At 46.7% G+C, this 17,070-nt stretch overlaps 1 protein-coding gene across 20 annotated transcripts in view; it reads right to left on the bottom strand.

The window, feature by feature from the left end:
- Nucleotides 1–17,070, bottom strand: part of ZMYND8 (zinc finger MYND-type containing 8) — a 139,848-nt gene that overhangs the window by 46,778 nt on the left and 76,000 nt on the right. For all 20 annotated transcript variants that reach the window (XM_059132928.1, XM_059132947.1, XM_059132929.1 and 17 more), the window contains 2 exons: nt 16,634–16,749; nt 10,678–11,159 (listed from right to left, as the gene is read on the bottom strand). In XM_059132928.1, coding sequence (XP_058988911.1) covers nt 10,678–11,159; nt 16,634–16,749 — 598 coding nt within the window. The remainder of the gene's footprint in view (nt 1–10,677; nt 11,160–16,633; nt 16,750–17,070) is intronic.

The raw sequence follows: 17,070 nt of genomic DNA, 5'->3' as shown, positions 1-17,070 counted from the left end.
CACTTTAAAATGGTTCATTTTAGGTCATGTGAATTTCACCTCTGTTTAGGAAAAAAGTCACAGGAGGATGGATAGGAAAACATGTCTAAAACGGTTCCTTACAGGATCGTAATAAAAGAGCTGGCTGGTAAATACTGCCTCTGCCTATCATTTCCCACCAAGACCTACAGGCTTCCCATGGGTCCCCGCCTCCTGCCACAGCTCTTCTCCCCAGCAGCTGTCTGCAGAGCAGCAGGCCATACCACTCATCCACCTAGAACAGCCCAGAGGCGCGGGGAACCTGGCTGGCTCAGGTAGAACTGAGCACACCATCTCTTGATCGTGGGGTTGTGAGTTTGAGCCCCATGCTGGGTGTAGAAGGTTACTTAAAAATAAAACCTCTTTCAAAAAATAAATAAATAGGGACGCCTGGGTGGCTCAGGTGGTTAAGCAGCTGCCTTCGGCTCAGGTCATGATCCCAGTGTCGGGGATCGAGTCCCACATCGGGCTCCTTGCTCAGCAGGAAGCCTGCTTCTCCCTCAAACACCACTCTCAGGGGCCTCCCCAAGCAGCCCCATCCAAGGATTGAGGTCAAGATGCCTCTTGTTTACCATTTCCCCTTGGCCACGAGAACATCAGCTCCAGGAGAGCAGGGGCCCTGCCTGGCACCCAGGATGCCACAATCTCCGACACACTGACAGAATGAGCAGATACATGAGCTAATGGAAGACAGCGCTGTCCCCCACTCCTCTCCTGACCACCGACATGTCGAGCAAAAAAAAAAAAAAAAAAAAAAAAAGATACTGGCAACCAAAGGGAAAACTTCATAAAAAGACATCAGTTTAAATAATCTCAGTATTATTTGCTATTGAAAACAAGGTGTGTGGGGCACCTGGGTGGCTCAGTGGGTTAAAGCCTCTGCCTTCGGCTCAGGTCATGATCCCAGGGTCCTGGGATCGAGCCCCACATCAGGCTCTCTGCTCAGCGGGGAGCCTGCTTCCTCCTCTCTCTCTGCCTGCCTCTCTGCCTACTTGTGATCTCTCTCTGTCAAATAAATAAAATTCTTTTAAAAAAAAAGAAAAGAAAAAGAAAACAAGGTGTGCTAAGAGAATGACTGATGAACAATCCAAAGAAGAGACAGAAATGCGGAACTCGATCCCAAGACCCTGAGATCAGGACCTCAGCTGAGGGGAGATGCTTAACCCACTGAGCCACCCAGGCGCACCCATCCTACATCTTTTTAACATGCATCTTTTTTTTTTTCTAATAGATTTGGGAGTCAACTGCAGGGAGGAGGTTTTGTTTTGTTTTGTTTTGTTTAAGATTTTATTTATTTATTTGTCAGAGAAAGAGAGAGATCACATGCACAAACAGGGGGAGAGAGAAGCAGGCTCCCCACTTGAGCAAGGAGCCCAATATGGAACTCAGTTCCAGAAACCTGGGATCAGGACCTGAGCCAAAGGCAGACACTTAACTGTCGGAGCCACCAAGGCGTCCCTCACAGGCTCAAGGTTAACTTGTTTCAAGAAAAAATAACACCTCGGGGTGCCTGGCTAACTTAGTTTAACGTCCAACTCTTGATTTCCACTCAGGTCATAATCTCAAGCCAGGCTCTGCACTAAGCAAGGAGTCTACTTGGGATTCTCTCTCCTTGTCTCTCTGCCCTTCCCCCACCTTTTGTGTGCTTTCTCCCTCTCTCTCTCTAAACTAAATAAAATATATAAAAAATAAAAAATTTAAAAAACACCTGGTGTCGAGGGTAGGTGAGGAAAAAGGAACTCTTACACGAGTTGTAAAGCCTATCAGACAGGGGACACGAACCATGAGAGACTATGGACTCCAAGAAACAAACTGAGGGTTTTCGGGGGGGGGGGGGCGCAACAGGTGAGGAGGGCACGTACTGTATGGAGCACTGGGTATTATAAGCCAAATGAATCATGGAACACTACATCAAAAACTAATGATCTACTCTATGGTGACTAATGTAATATAATAAATGAATTAAGAAAAAAAAAAAAGGATCGTAAAACCTTTTAGGACAGCAACTGGATGATGCTGATATTACCCAAAATTAGACTGTACAAGATACACAGACAGCAAGGTCCCAATGCCAGGAGCTCATCCCCCAAATGTACATGTCAAGTGCCAGGGAGACAATACACATGAAGGTTCATTGCGACAGTACTTCTGACAGCAGAGAAACGGGAAATGGTATGTAAGTGTCTATTAACAGGAGAATGGCTAAGCAGGTAAAAATACCATACAACCCTCAAAAGAATGATGCCGACCTACATGATCTGACAAGGCCTAGTCCCCACAGAAATATGTGTAGAAAAAAAAGAGAGAAAGGTAAAAATCAAGTGTGTACAGAAACACCCCCAATATGTGTAAATGTTTATCGAAAAACATGCACATCTTCAAATGAATGAATACGTACCTATTTTTGGTAGAAGTACATTCCACAGACAGTTAATAGTTATACATTTAGAAGAAAAACTGGAGTCGGGCTGAGGGGATAAATGAAACATGACCTTTTTTCTCCTTTTCTTTTTGTTCTAAAGATTTTATTTATTCATTTGTCAGAGAAAGAGCACAAGCAGAAGAGCAGCAGGCAGAGCAAGCACAGGAAGAAGCAGGCTCCCCGCCAAGCAGGGAGCCCGATGCGGTATTCGATCCCAGGATCCTGGGATCAGGACCTGAGCTGAAGGCAGATGGTTAACAGCCTGAGCCAACCAGGCTTCCCTGACCTTTTCTTTTACATCTGGTTTTGTTTGTTTGTTTGTATGTTTGTTAAGATTTTATTTATTTATTTGAGAAAGAAAGAGAGCTTGAGAGGGGAGATCCCGGAACTCCAGGATCATGACCTGAGCCCAAAGCAGTCGCCTAACCAACTGAGCCACCAAGGTGCCCTCTTTCACATCTTCTGATATTGCTTTAATCCTGCTGGGTTTTATTTTATCTTAATTTTAACCATGTAGTGTCACCATCATCCTCCCAAAAAAAAAAAAAAAAAAAAAAATCAGCTAAAGACCTTTAGATTATGGGTCATTTCGTGCTTTTAAAACTACTTTTAGGGGCACGTGGGTGGCTCAGTTGGTTAAGCGGCTGCCTTCAGCTCAGGCCATGATCCTGAGGTCCTGGGATAGTGCCCCCCATTGGGCTCCCCTCTCAGCGGAGACCCACTTCTCCCTATCCCTCTGCCTACCACTTTGCCTACCTGTGCTCTCTCTTTCCCTCTGTCAAATAAATAAATAAAATCTTGGGGGGAGGGAAACCTACTTTTAGGGTACCTGGGAGGCGTAGGCATTAAGCATCTATCTTCAGCTCAGGTCATGATCCCAGGATCATGAGATCAGACCCCACCTCAGGCTCCCTGCTCCTACTCCCCCCACATCTGTCTGTTCCCTCTCTGGCTATCTCTCTCTCTGTCAAATAAATAAAATCTTTTTAAAAATTAAAATTAAAAAACTACTTTTACTGTGGTCTTTGTTGGGGGGAGAGATTTTTAAAACAAGGGCAAAAATATATTTGCTAATAGAGATAAATGTAAATGAAGGGGGAAAAATTCTGGAACTCTCTGATTCTAGTGAGGTTCAATATATAGGTTCTTAAAAACATTAAGTCCAGCTTCACATGTAACCACCTAGACGAACGTGTGAAACAACAGGTTAGTCAAAACACCTACAATTTCGGGGATTAGAAAGTTAGTAGAGGCGTATATACATAAAACTTGCATTAAGGGGCGCCTGGGTAGCTCAGTGGGTTAAAGCTTCTCTCTGCATTCCGCTCAAGATCATGATCTCAGGATCCTGGGGTCAAGCCCCACGTCAGGCTCTCTGCTCAGGGGGGAGCCTGCTTGCCCCTCTCTCTCTCTCTCTCTGCCTGCCTCTCTGCTTACTTGTGATCTCTCCATGTCAAATAATTAAGTAAAATCTTTAAAAAAAAAAAAAATCTTAAAAAAAAAACCTGAAGGAACACCCAATTTTTTTTTTTTAAGACTACCCGATTTTTAACAGTTGTTACCTCTCAGAGTAGAATTATGTGCTATTTATTGCATAATATTAAAGCTTAAAAGGAATACTTTATAGTCGGGGTGGGGGGGCGATACAAAATTAAAATGTAAATATGGAGGCATTTCAAACATGAGCATATGGCAATCAGAATTTTGTTATCGGCGTTAAAGTCAAAAGGGTGCTACACTGACATAACGGTCCTCAATGAAACTGCAGGGGCGACTGCGTCCCCAGGGGAACACTCGGCAATGTCTGAAGACCTCTTTAGCTGCCAGCTGTGGGCAGGGGTAGGGGCCCTGGCATCTAGCACACGGAGCCCAGGACTGTTGTTTACAGATCCTGCAAAGCACAGATGGGCCGGCAACAGAGAATCACCCGGCCCCAAAGTCAACAGTGCAGAAGCGACTAAGCACCCAGTTTTAAATCGCGCTAGACATTTTCAAAAGCAGAAAGACATTTGGAAATGCTCATTTCAATTAAGCTTTGACATGGATGCCAATCCTTTTGTAAAGCCATAAATCTTGCCCAAAGGAAGAACTAATCGCCTTTGAAGTCACAAATAATTTAATCAGATTTTATACTTTGATGTACAATTCACAAGTGTGGGCTAAAACGTATCATTTATTAACTACATTTACAAAACTCTAGCCTGTGCTAAGTGCTATTCTGACTCCATGAAACAGAGGAGTTTTAGAATTAAATTAGAAAAAAGAAATACCCTTCCCTCCCACAGACCCTCCCACACCGGGGTGCGGGTGTGGAGGAGTCAGTGATTCAGGCCAAATTTCCTCTACTTATAAAATCTTGGAAGCAACCTACATCTTCAAAGGGCTGTAGCTTGCACTGCTGGTGGCCTACATAGATGATCAACCCAATAGAGCATCATTGTTAAATCCAAGACAGGACAGAAGCTCTGTTTTGAAGGGCTATTGAACTAGCATGGAAAAATATTCAAAACACAAGGTTAACTTTAAAAAGAAAAACAAAAAAACGAAAAAACCCACACAGGTGCCTGCCTGGTTCAAGCCGGTGGAACAGGCGACTCGATCTTGGAGTTGTAAGTTCAAGCCCCACAATGGGCACAGGGTTTACTTTAAAAAAAAAAAAAAAGGAAAATAAAACCTTACAACTGGCTACAACAGATACTGCAAACAAGTGATCCAAGTCCAAGCAGTTTACGGAGGCACTAGATACACTATAAGGATTTTTACAAACTGGAGTCACTAAAAAGTTGGGGCAGGGGGTGCTTTGATGGCTCAGTCATTGGACAACTGCCTTCAGCTCGGGTCATAATCTCAGGGTCCTGGGATCGAGCCCCGCATTGGCTCCCTGCTCAGCGGGAAGCCTGCTTCTCCCTCCGCCTCTCCCCCTGCTTCTGTTCCCTCTCTTGCTGTCTCTCTCTCTCTCCCCCTAATAAAAAATAAATAATCTTTTTTTAAAAATAAAATTAAAGAAAAAACTGGAGTAGTCCACATTAAAAATATATATATATTTGAGGCTGAGTCCGCATCCCCACTTGGCTAGAACCAGCAGGAAGAAAAGGCCCCCAGGACACTACTGAAAAGGCATGCTTCAAGAACACAGCATTCTCAAAGGTCCAAGTGATGACATGTTAGTGGGGTATAAGGAGCTTTTTTTGTAATGAAATGCTCCAGCCCACCACGCATCGAAGAGTAAGTATTGGTTTAAGAAGTAAGAACAAGGGGCGCCTGGGTGGCTCAGTGGGTTAAAGCCTCTGCCTTCAGCTCAGGTCATGGTCTCAGGGTCCTGGGATCGAGCCCTGCATTGGGCTCTCTGCTAGGCAGGTAGCCTGCTTCCCACACCCACAGCCCCCACCTGCCTCTCTGCCTACTTGTGATCTGCCCCCCTACCCCCGGTCAAATAAATAAATGTTTTTTGTTTTTTTTTTAAAAGAAGAAGAAGTAAGAACAAGCACCCAGCCTCATGTGATGGTCATGAGGAAGGAAGCAACTTCCTGCTACAGAGAGTTCATCCCAGTCCCTAACGCTTCCCAACCCTGCTCATTTTCATACCTGCCTGATCCCTGAAAGTATCTGAGTTTTCAACGTCATCGCATGACTCATAAACCAACACAGAAAAAGTCCTGAAAACCTTCTCTAAGGGCTTGACTGGGAGGTGGGGTGATCTGTGACTTTCATCTTATAGATAACCATTACTGTGTGGCAAGTATGTCTTCGCGAAAAAGAGCATATAGAACATTTACCCTTCTCCCTAAACAGTAACCCATAGTGGAGCTACAGAGGGTGGGGACAGCCAGAGACTGGGACTCTTACCCTAATACATATTCATGACTTAAGTCAGGCTCCTGCAGGCAGATTTGGCAAAGGCATCAGTTCTGGCCAAGAGGTCTAGATCAAGGGGGAAGCAGGAAAATTACTGCGAGTATAAACCACTCTGCCCAGTAATCAGGGCACCAAGAAAGGCTTCTCGCTAAGCAAACTGCTCCTTAGAAAATAAAACTGAGTTCTGTGGGTTACAGACACCTGATTCTAAGTTCCTCAATTCCCCCACCCCAAAACAAAAAGGAAACCTTCTAAATGCTCATGGCAATTTTATTTAATAACTTACTTATTTCAATGTGTGGTCTTAGATTGCCGGCTACATAATTCTAATTGCTGAAACGAGTAGGGCTTTTCTATCCCATGACCATCTTTTTTTTTTTTTTTAAACCTAATTTTGGATAAATCACAATCTCATGTCAATTATACTCTCTGTGACTCAGGGGGATTTCAACCAATAGTCCACTTCTCCTTCCTGAAAATGCTACCATCACTGCTAACAGCAGAGGGCGCTGGGGTGCAATGAAAAAGAAAATGGATCTAGACTCAGGTCAGGCTGTGGGAACACAGGCTCCACCCTCCACCATCCACAGGGACCTCAACTGGCCTTCTGTAAGATGGGGAGACTGACTCACAATGCCTTCTGAGTCCGTCACAGAGGCTAGCAAACCAACCTGGAGGCCAAATCTAGCCTCACAACCTGTCCCTCTACAGCTTGCAGGGATATTTACCATTTGTCAATGGCTGGAAGAAACCTAAAGGATTCACAGTTCATGATACACACACTTGAAATGAAAGTCTAATTTCAGTGTCACGGCCATACACTGCCTGGGGCTGTTTCACTAACACAATGATGGTGTTGAAATAGCTGCATCCTTGTGACAGAGACCCACAAAACCTAAAATATTTACTATCTGGCTCCTTACAGAAAAGGGAACAATCTTAAAGATTGTTTAAATGATTTGGAGTACTGCCTTCTCTACCCACAACACTCACTGGCTGTCTATCTCGTAATTAGCAAAATAATCCACACACATGCCGGCCAGGGAACCATATTTTAGGAAAGGGACCTTAAAGTCTGCTGAAATGGAGAATCTCATTTACCGCTTAGAAAAGCCATTTGAATAGTGAGGAATTCTGTCAGGAATTCTAATGCCAGTTCAATCTTGCTATGTCCCCGGGAAAGAGAGAAGCTTAATTAAACACATTATACATGCTCTCAGATTCCTCTAAAACTGTGTTTCCTGAAATATGGATAAGGATAGCCAACAGCAGTTCATAGACCAACACGTTCTATTTTACAAGTTAGGTATTAATTTCGTTTCTATTAGAGAAAAAAATGCAACAAGCAATTTAAATCTATGAGTTGATACATATTATTCAGCTTAGGATAAAACAATGTTGCAGGTTTAATGTTTAAGTACATAGTTAAAACAGAAGAACTAGCATATGGCAAAGCTGATGCCGATGAAAGTTCAGACAAGCCTGATTCAACAGGACTGCTGCCCGGTTAGAACACTTTCTCAAAAGCAAGCTCTCAGGGTTTCTGGGTGGCTCAATGGGTTAAGGCTCTGCCTTCGGCTCAGGTCATGATCTCAGGGTCCTGGGAATGAGCCCTGCTTCCCCCTCTTTCTCTGCCTGCACCCCCTGCTTACTTGTGATCTCTCCTCTCTGTCAAATAAGAAAATAAAATCTTACTTAAAAAAAATAATAATAATAAGCAAGCTCTCTAGGAGAGGTAACAGGCTGCGAAGCTGGTGTTTTGTCAGCCTGGCTTAAATGGAATCATGTCACGCAATTAAAGTAAGCTTTTAAGAACTCTGGTCTGAAACTGAGAAGCAAAAGCAAATTTCTGTTCAGAAAGTATGTCAGCAGAAGTTGCATCATCCTAGAACAAAGCTCTGGAATGCAACTGAGCGTCTAGGACCCCACAGCTAGGGTCAGAACTGGGGAAAGAGATCGCAGCCTTTATTTAGAAGAACCAAAAGCCACTGGCACTTAACTCTCTACCTACAGCCATTCTGGGAACTACAAGCAGTACTTGAAAATTACCTATCTACTGGGAACAAGAAACACCACAACCAAAATGGGTAGAATTCCTTGACCTCCTTCAACTGAATCGCCATCGTTTTGCCTTCTGGGGACTTTTGGGGACTTTTGCAGTCTCTTGAAGATTGGGTGCCTGCTCCTTAAAGAGTTCTCCCGTAAAGGGAGGGACGGAGGGACGGAGGGACGGAGGGACGGAGAGATGAGGAAAGAGGCAGGGGGCGGGGAGGGAGGAGGTCTGAAGGGCTACCCAAGCTCAAAACATTGGTCAGAAGCCTAAAACCCATGGTTCAATCTGGTTCAATCTTTAGATGTGCCTTCTTCAATCTGGAAAATATCCTAAGACATTCTGAGCTGACATTTAATAATTGGGGGTTTTATATAAAAATGCAAATTACCCACCTCTCAGGAATAATGAGAAGATCAGAAAACCAAGAGGCCACATTCCTCTATGACAACCATGGGCTGGAGCCCTCAAGGTGGGGGTGGGGGGCATAGGTCCAGGGGTTCACCAGGTCCTGCCCCCTCGCCCAGTCTCCCCAGCCTAGAGCCTGAGGGTTGGCTGCCTTTTTACCAGCATGCTCAGTGTAGAAACTTCTCAGTGCCCATTCTCTCTGAGCCAGACCCACAAAGAATGAACAGTGAAGGCCGTGTTTCAAGAAAAATGAGAGTAAACCGATTTCCTCGTGGAAATAATATAGTTCGTAAGGACTGGATGCGCAACCAGGTAACAGTTGGGTAGAAGGGATTCCATTTAAGTCACCATTCCTTCCCTCACACTCGGCCAGCATCCCTCCTGTTCGTCACCTCTCTGAATCCGTGTAGGCATTTGCTGAGCAAGCCCCACAAGAAATAAGACAGCAGCCCACATCTTTGGAGCATTTACTATTTTAGGCACTGTTCTGAGCGTTCTGTGTACACGCCTTCCTTCAACCCTTAATGAGAACCGATGAGGCAGGTCCGCTCCTAGATCACTTACAAATGAGACGGAACATCAAGACATTGACTATCTCGGGGTGCCCAGGTGACTCAGCTGGCTGGGCACCGGACTCTTGATTTCAGTTCAGGTCACGATCTTGAGGTCGTGACATGGGGCCCCGCCCCAGGCTCCATGTTCAGCATGAGTCTGCTTCCGTTCTCTCTCTCCCTCTCCTCCCTTCCCGCACTCATGCAGGCTCGCTCACTCTCGCTCTCTCTAAATTAAGGAAGTAAAATCCTCGGGCTCCTGGGTGGCTCTGTCATCAAGTGTCTGCCTTCAGCACAGGTCGTGATACCAGGGTCCTGAGACGGAGCCCCCATCAGGTTCCCTGCTCAGCGGGAAGCCTGCTTCTCCCTCTCCCAGTCCCCCTGCTTCTGTTCCCTCTCTCTATGTCTCTCTTTGTCAAATAAATACACAAAATCTTTTTTAAAGAAGACACTAAGGGGCGCCTCGGTGGCTCAGTGGGTTAAAGCCTCTGCTTTCAGCTCAGGTCATGATCCCAGGGTCCTGGGATCGAGCCCCAAGTCGGGCTCTCTGCCTACTTGTGATCTCTGTCTAATAAAGAAATAAAATCTTAAAAAAAAAAAAAAAAGATGACAGTGACATTAAGTACCTTGCCTGATAAGCTGCGTGGGCCGAGACTGGCAGAGCTGGGGTATGAGACCAGCAGCCTCATTCTTCACCACTATCTCTGCAGCGAGTATAACCAGGACAACCTTTATTTGAGGAGTGGGCGTGCTCCTGGGAGAGGACATTATTGCTGACCTTACACCCTGCGCTAATATTTGAGCACTACACAATGGGAAGGTGTAGTCTGTACAAATAATCTTCTGATTAAAATTACATTCTTAAGGGGCGCCTGGGTGGCTCAGTGGGTTAAAGCCGCTGCCTTCAGTTCAGGTCATGATCCCAGGGTCCTGGGATCGAACCCCACTTCCTGCTTCCTCCTTGCTCTCTGCCTGCCTCTATGCCTACTTGTGATCTCTCTGTCAAATAAATAAATAAAATCTTTTTTTTTTTTTTAATTACATTCTTGAGAAACACACTGTTACGGGAAGTTTTGCTGTGATGCTCCAGGAGCCACATGACCTGACTGCTGAGGGATTACTGGCCACCTCTGCCCACTGCTAGGAATGACCTCCATCTGCCCTGGAGGGACCCCTTCTCTGCTTTCCTAATTCCTAACAGCAAGAATCCCCCTGGGTTACCTTGTTAAAATTTTAAATACGCTCAAATGGAGCAAAATCCCACAGAGCTCCCTCTTGAGCAGGGGCGCTGGCCAGCTGGAACCAACAGGTGTGGCCCCCACGGAAGCCCCATGTCCCAGGGGCCTCCTCCCCATCTCCCATCCCAGGCTGACCTGTGCTCTTGTCCAGGAAGTCCATGGACTCCTCACTGGCACTGAAGTGGCTCGAGGTGGCCTTCTTCTCAGCGTCCTGCTCCACGTCGGAGCCCGTGTGCACAGAAGAGTTTGTACTCATGGGGGAGCGGGGCATATCCGACAGGGAGATCCTGCGGCCCGCGCCCCCACTCAGCATGGGCTTGCTCATCAGGATCTTGGGGGACGCCGTCATGTCGAAGTTGAGCTTGACCTTCTCCTGCTTGTCGATCTTGGCGGCACCGGCGCTGGGGTTGCTGGGGTCGAGCAGCATTTGGTACTGGCTGTTGGGGGTGTAGGGTGTCCTGAAGGGAGAGTAGTTAAAAACCCCAAACTTCCTGCGGATGTTCTCCACGTACACCTCCATCTCTTGCATTGCACTGTTGAAGATGCTTTTCGTCTTTTTCACAGAAAAAGGAATTTCTTTAGACATGAGGTAGCAATTATTTATTGGAACCCAGGCCCTAGGAGTACAGAAAAGAAAGTAGAGTTGAAGTCAACTTTGGTCTTTTCTGAGATTTCCTCTTTTCTTTTCTTTTTTTTTTCAAGTTTTTTTTTTTTTTAAATGCACTGTATCGAGGTATGTTTAAGTGTTGGGCACGGGTTACACTGTCGATCTCTACAGCCCATTAGTCGTAACTGAAATTTTATGCCTGAGGATTACTAAACCCCCTTTTCCCAACCCCCACCCCTGGCAAACTACCATTCCATCCTTTGATTCTGTGAATTTGACTATTTTAGGAGATAACCTCCTGTAAGTGGAATTCACGCAGTATCGGTCTTCCTGTGACTGGCTTATCGCACTTAGCACAATATCCTCCATTCAGCTATGCTGTCCCATCTTTTTTTAAGGCTGAATAGGAGCCCCTGATACGTACATACCAGGACTACTTTATCTGTTCATCTGTCGATGGACATTTAGGTTGTTTCCAGAACTATTTTCTCCTTAATGCAAACCAAATTAGCCTGGTATGTTGGCCAAGATTCTTTATCTTTCTTTCTTTTTCTTTTTGAGTATTTTGTTTTTGTTTTTGCCAAGATTCTTAAATATATATGTTCTTTAAAAATGACTTGGTTTGGGGCACCTGAATGGCTTAGTGGGTTACAGCCTCTACCTTCAGCTCAGGTCATGATCCCAGGGTCCTGGGATCGAGCCCTGCATCGGGCTCTCTGCTCAGCGGGTAGCCTGCTTCCTCCTCTCTCTCTGCCTGCCTCTCTGCCTGCTTGTGATCTCTCTCTGTCAAATAAATAAATAAAATGTTTGGAAAATGACTTGGTTTCAATGGTGAATACATGATTAACCATTAACCCAGGAATGTTCTGTCATAAGAACAGAATACCAACACCAAACTTGGTGAAAACATTGAAAGATTCCCAGCTGTAGTTATTTTCATCCATTAAAAAATTAATAAATCCCTTTGGCTTTGGGGGAGTAGAAAGTAAGAAAAAGTCACTGTGGGCACCTGGGGGGCTCAGTTGGTTACATGCCTGCCTCTTGATTTTGGCTCAGGTCATGATCTCACGCCCTGCATTAGGCCCTGTACTGGGTGTGGAGACTGCGTTAAGATTCTCTTCCTCTCCCTCTGCCATTCCCTACCCTGCCATGAGTACACTCTCTTTAAAAAAAAAAAAAAAAAAAAGGAAGAGGAAGAGGAAGAATTAGAAGAAATGTTTTGGGGCACCTAAGTGGCACAGTCCACTGAGCACCTCACTCTTGGTTTTGGCTCAGGTCATGATCTCAGAGTCGTGAGAATGAGCCCCATGTTAGACTCTACACTCAGCACAGAATCTGCTTGGATCCTCTCTCCCACTCCCTACACCGCATGATCTCTCTCCCTCTCTCTCTCATAAATAAGTATATCTCTTAAAAAAAAAAAAGAAAGGAAACAGGCCTTGCATCCAGGACTGCACCTCCTAACATGGAATTAGTCCTGAAGTGCACTGCTCTACGCTCAAACATGAAGAGCTTTCCTATCTCTGGTAAGAGGATTCTGGGGTTCTATGTGGCACCAGAAGGAAATGCTAGAAAACCGTAAACCTGAGAGGACGTCGCTGGCTTCAAATGGCAGGTATCCCATGTGGAAAATAACAAACAAACAAAAAAAAACCCTCCACCTCCCATTCCCAGCTGGTTTTGTCTTCCTGCCTTCAGCCCCCGCCCACCACCCAGGACACTCTGCAGCACCTTCACGAGATGAGCTGCTTTTCTGGAATTAGTGGCCGAGCCGCCATAGGCAGGAGACGGCAGTGTAACCTACCACTACTCTGGGTAGACGTGGAGCCCGAACATGAACAGGACAGACCGTGTGACGTTTGATTCCCCAGCCTTGAACCCAAACCCATATGTAGCTGGAAATCTGGTGCAAATGAGCTTGTTCTGTGGAGGCCTTTTGGATTTCGCAGACCATAAACTCAAGCCAGACACAAAGTAATGGGGAGCAAAATGGATGGTGGCGGGACGGACCAGTGTAACACAGGGTCTATGCGAGCACCTCACAGGGGGCTGCACAGGGATCTCGACCCCTCACTGCGGAGCCTCCCAGCTTTTTTGTTAAGATTTTATTTATTTATTTGACAGACGAGTAGGCAAAGAGGCAGGCAGAGAGAGAGAAGGAAGCAGGCTCCCCACTGAGCAGAAAGCCCAATTCAGGGCTCGATCTCAGGACCCTGAGATCATGACCTAAACCAAAGGCAGAAGGTTTAACCCACTGAGCCACCCAGGCGCCCCACCTCCCAGCATTTTAAAGAGAAGCAAAAAATACGGACCGCTTCTATTATATTCTACCCAAGTCTTAACAGCTGCCATCTCATTCCTATTTTGAAGAGAAAGCAGCCCAGGAAAAATCAAGTATGTGGTTGCAGCGGAATTCAGAGCACAGGCTGGGGAGGTTTGCCACTCCCGATGATAACTAGATCGTGACACAAACTAAAACCCAACACCCCAAAAATATCTAACTGCTCTCTCAGCGTGCTGGAAATTACCAGCTTCTCCTCCACCCCAGCTCGCTGCCGGCATTCCGCAGAGACCTGAGGACGCACATCTGCAGCCAGAAAGAGCGAGGCAGACAGAGCGGGAGCCCGATGCCCTCTGGGGGAGACCGTGTGGCTGTTCCAACTGGGTGAGCAGGAGTGTGGACTAGACAGGACGGCTCTGAGCAGCAGCCCGGATCCCCCAGCTGCCCCCTCCACTCCGGCGTCGGTAGGAGGGAGGATGATCCCCTACGTGGAGTGGGGGTCGCAGGGAGCAAATGAAATGCACCTCAGCCAATCCCCAGAGCCCCAGGAGCCCACCAGGCAGCCCACCAGGCAGCCGGCCACTGCAACTGTGCTCCCCCCACACCTCCGCCTGGGGCCGGGGTCTCCACTGCCTTCCACAGGGGTCTCCGCCAAGTGATTTCAGGAAAGCATTCCCTTTCCTTAGAGCAGGCCCAGGACAGAGTTAAAGGGAACTTAGATTTGCTTAACAAAAATAAAGTCTCTGGGGGCAATGTCATGAGAGGCCCCAGAGTCGCACAGCTGAGCTACTCCCTACTCGGGGCCTCCGGTTTTCTTCTCAGTAAAATGAGAATAAAGCAGCTTCTGCAAAAAAGCACTTAGAACAATGCCCTGCTGCAGAGAAGGCACTCGCTTCCTGCCAGCTCCCTCTTCTGCGGCTCGGCAGGCGTTTGATAAAACATTTCCTGGATTTCTATATGGGATCGTGTGTGTGTGTGTGTGTGTGTGTCTACAAAATCAAACCCCCAAAGAGCAAAAATTTTTGAAGGACAAAAAGCACACGATGAGATTCTCCAGAACATGCCTTGATCTGCGTGAGCACCTCCCCGGGCTCGCTCTAGTATTTAGTAACTAGACGATGAACGCACGGCAGGCTGCGCCGTCTCTCGTTCCGCCTGCCTCGCCAATGTGGCGTACACGTGTCCAGGCTTACGGTCTGCTCCACAACCCAGACGTGCTCCTGACAGAGGGACAGCATCTCCCATCTCCTTAGCCTCCACGCTGCGCTGCTGGGTCTGACCAGCTCTGCTTTAAGCACATCTGCTGGGAGGAGGGGCTTCGGGAGCCACACTCCTAGAACTCCAAGGTTCTGTTACTCCAACACCTATTCCCCACTGCCGTGAAGTGTCCTTAACCTCTTCAAGGGGCTCCCCTCCCCCAAAAGGAGCCAACAGAGTTCGGAGCTCTGCACATTCCAAGAGAGCATAAGACGCCAAGAGGGTTAGGCAAACCTCAGGGACATCAGACTTGGGTTGCTGTCTTTTTTCACAAACATAACAGGGGCAGGGAGGGGTCAGCTTCCATGACGGCTCCTACCCAGAACCAACCTACACCAGCAAGTTCAAGGGAAATGGCCTCTGGACGAGAGGGCTAGCAGAGTTTCTGTCCCCTACGCCACCTTCAATAGCTGTCTGACAGGCAGGACGAAGAGGTCTATGCAGAATGGGCTAAGCTGACAGCAGAATCAAAGACGCCAAGAGTCTAAGAATATTTGGTGCATGGGGGCAAGTGCTGATTTCCCCCACCCACCTATATCCTAAATATATGCACACTGGGTCATATTAGTGAACGAGAATAATCCCGAATCATCAAGATGGTTAACACTTGCCACGCTATAATGAAGCACAGGAAGACACGCGACCTGCTACGGATTTCTCTTGCTCTTCAAAGAAAAGGCAGACTGTAACCACAGCTTGTGTGATCAGGCCCTGCGCCCTCCCCCATCCATCTCTGACCAGCCTCTCCTCCCTCCCCCTGTCCCATGCTCCTGATTTTCCCAAGCACAGCAGGTTGGCTCTGCCTGTCCCTCCACCCAGACCTTCACTAAGCCCCAGCCATTATCTCCTAATCTGAGCTCATCTTGCCTGTGTGTTTACTTGTGTATTATCTATCTTCCCTAGTAGGATGCCAGCCTTCTGACAGTCGGGGACAGTGCCTGCCTGCTCACTCCCACATCCCCAGCAATCAGCCCATGGCCTGGCCCACAGCAGACACCAAAAGACGTCCAGTAATGTGGTCAAAAATCAGACAAAGCAAAATACTTCTTATTGAACCCAGGACCATCTCGGCAAATTCCCACTGCCTCCAGACAATGGGTTTCTAGCAAAACTCACTCTTTCGTTTTGTATTTGCAAGACAACAGGCAGAACTAAAGAGAGTAACAGCTCAGATTCCAGTGTTTGAAATTATACACTGTATTTTCTGTATATTCTGTGGGCATATATCATTTTTAGAGTATGTATTTTAAGTATTCTCCCCAACACACTCAAAACACTTTTTCAAACTGTTTGGTGGGGCTTCAAAAGGTTTTTGCCTCGTTTAATCACAACACAGCTTGACAAAAAAGAACAGAGATATTAACCACGGCTCATCTGGGTCTACCTGTTGTTCTCAAGCACGCAGGAGCAGGATCTGCTAGGAGCTAGGGACAATTCACTTCCCTGTGAGCAAGGGAAAGGGGAGGGTAGACAGGCCGGTGGGGAGGGCTCCCACCTGCGAAAACAGCCAGCTCTTGTAATTTCCTATCTTGGCTTCAGAGAAAAGGCAACAGGAGGGAACCACCCAGCAATGATAAAGAGATTCATTTACTGGCAATCTGGGGAAATACTTCTGATCTCCGAAAGCATTATTTTAAAAAGCAATTTGCATGGCGGTTTAATTGACTCTGGAAAATCCAAAAAAGAACAGCCCAGCACTTAAAATAGCCATGGTGCTGTTTTCATCAACACAACTACGAAAGCAAGATTCTCTTAAACATACCTGAAAACACGGAAGCCCACACAGTATCAGGCTTAACACAGCACAGGACTTTACTTTTAATCACAAGATCACTGGCTGGCATCATGACAATAAACAACACAGTAAGACCTGGACCCCTCGCATCCATGACAGTATCAAAGGTTCAGTTCAAGTTAACACTTTTGCGGACGGTTTGAACTCCCACCTGTCATGTTGTCCAAAGAATCGAGCATCAACCTGCCCATCTTTATCCCTCAGAGCTTTTGCAGGCCAGAATGGAAACCCCTTCAGTTTTGCCCAGACCAAAGGATGTGGATTGCTCTAGAAAAAGAAAAAAATCCAGAGTTTATATGTATTTGACTGCAGGACACACATATAAAGCTTGGTGCAAGAGGATACAGCAAGGCCACCAACTGAACGACAAAAGTGCCAGGCAGGGTCTCCCAGGCTGGGGTTCCCTAGAAGGCGTGAGGCCAGGAAGCCCCAGGCAAAGCTGGTTCTGGGGGCAAATGACAAACAGAAGGACAAAGCACAGAGGAGACGAGGCTTGGACCCTGACTCTAATGCTATTACCCCGGTGGCCGTGAGCAAGAGTGACCACCTTCTCCTGCAACAGGGGACAGCAATGCCAGCACCTTCTGT

The sequence above is a fragment of the Mustela lutreola genome, chromosome 9 (assembly GCF_030435805.1).
Source record: "Mustela lutreola isolate mMusLut2 chromosome 9, mMusLut2.pri, whole genome shotgun sequence".
NCBI classification, from domain to species: domain Eukaryota; kingdom Metazoa; phylum Chordata; class Mammalia; order Carnivora; family Mustelidae; genus Mustela; species Mustela lutreola.
Note: the sequence above shows the minus strand (reverse complement) of the source record. Positions and strands in the feature narration are given on the sequence as shown.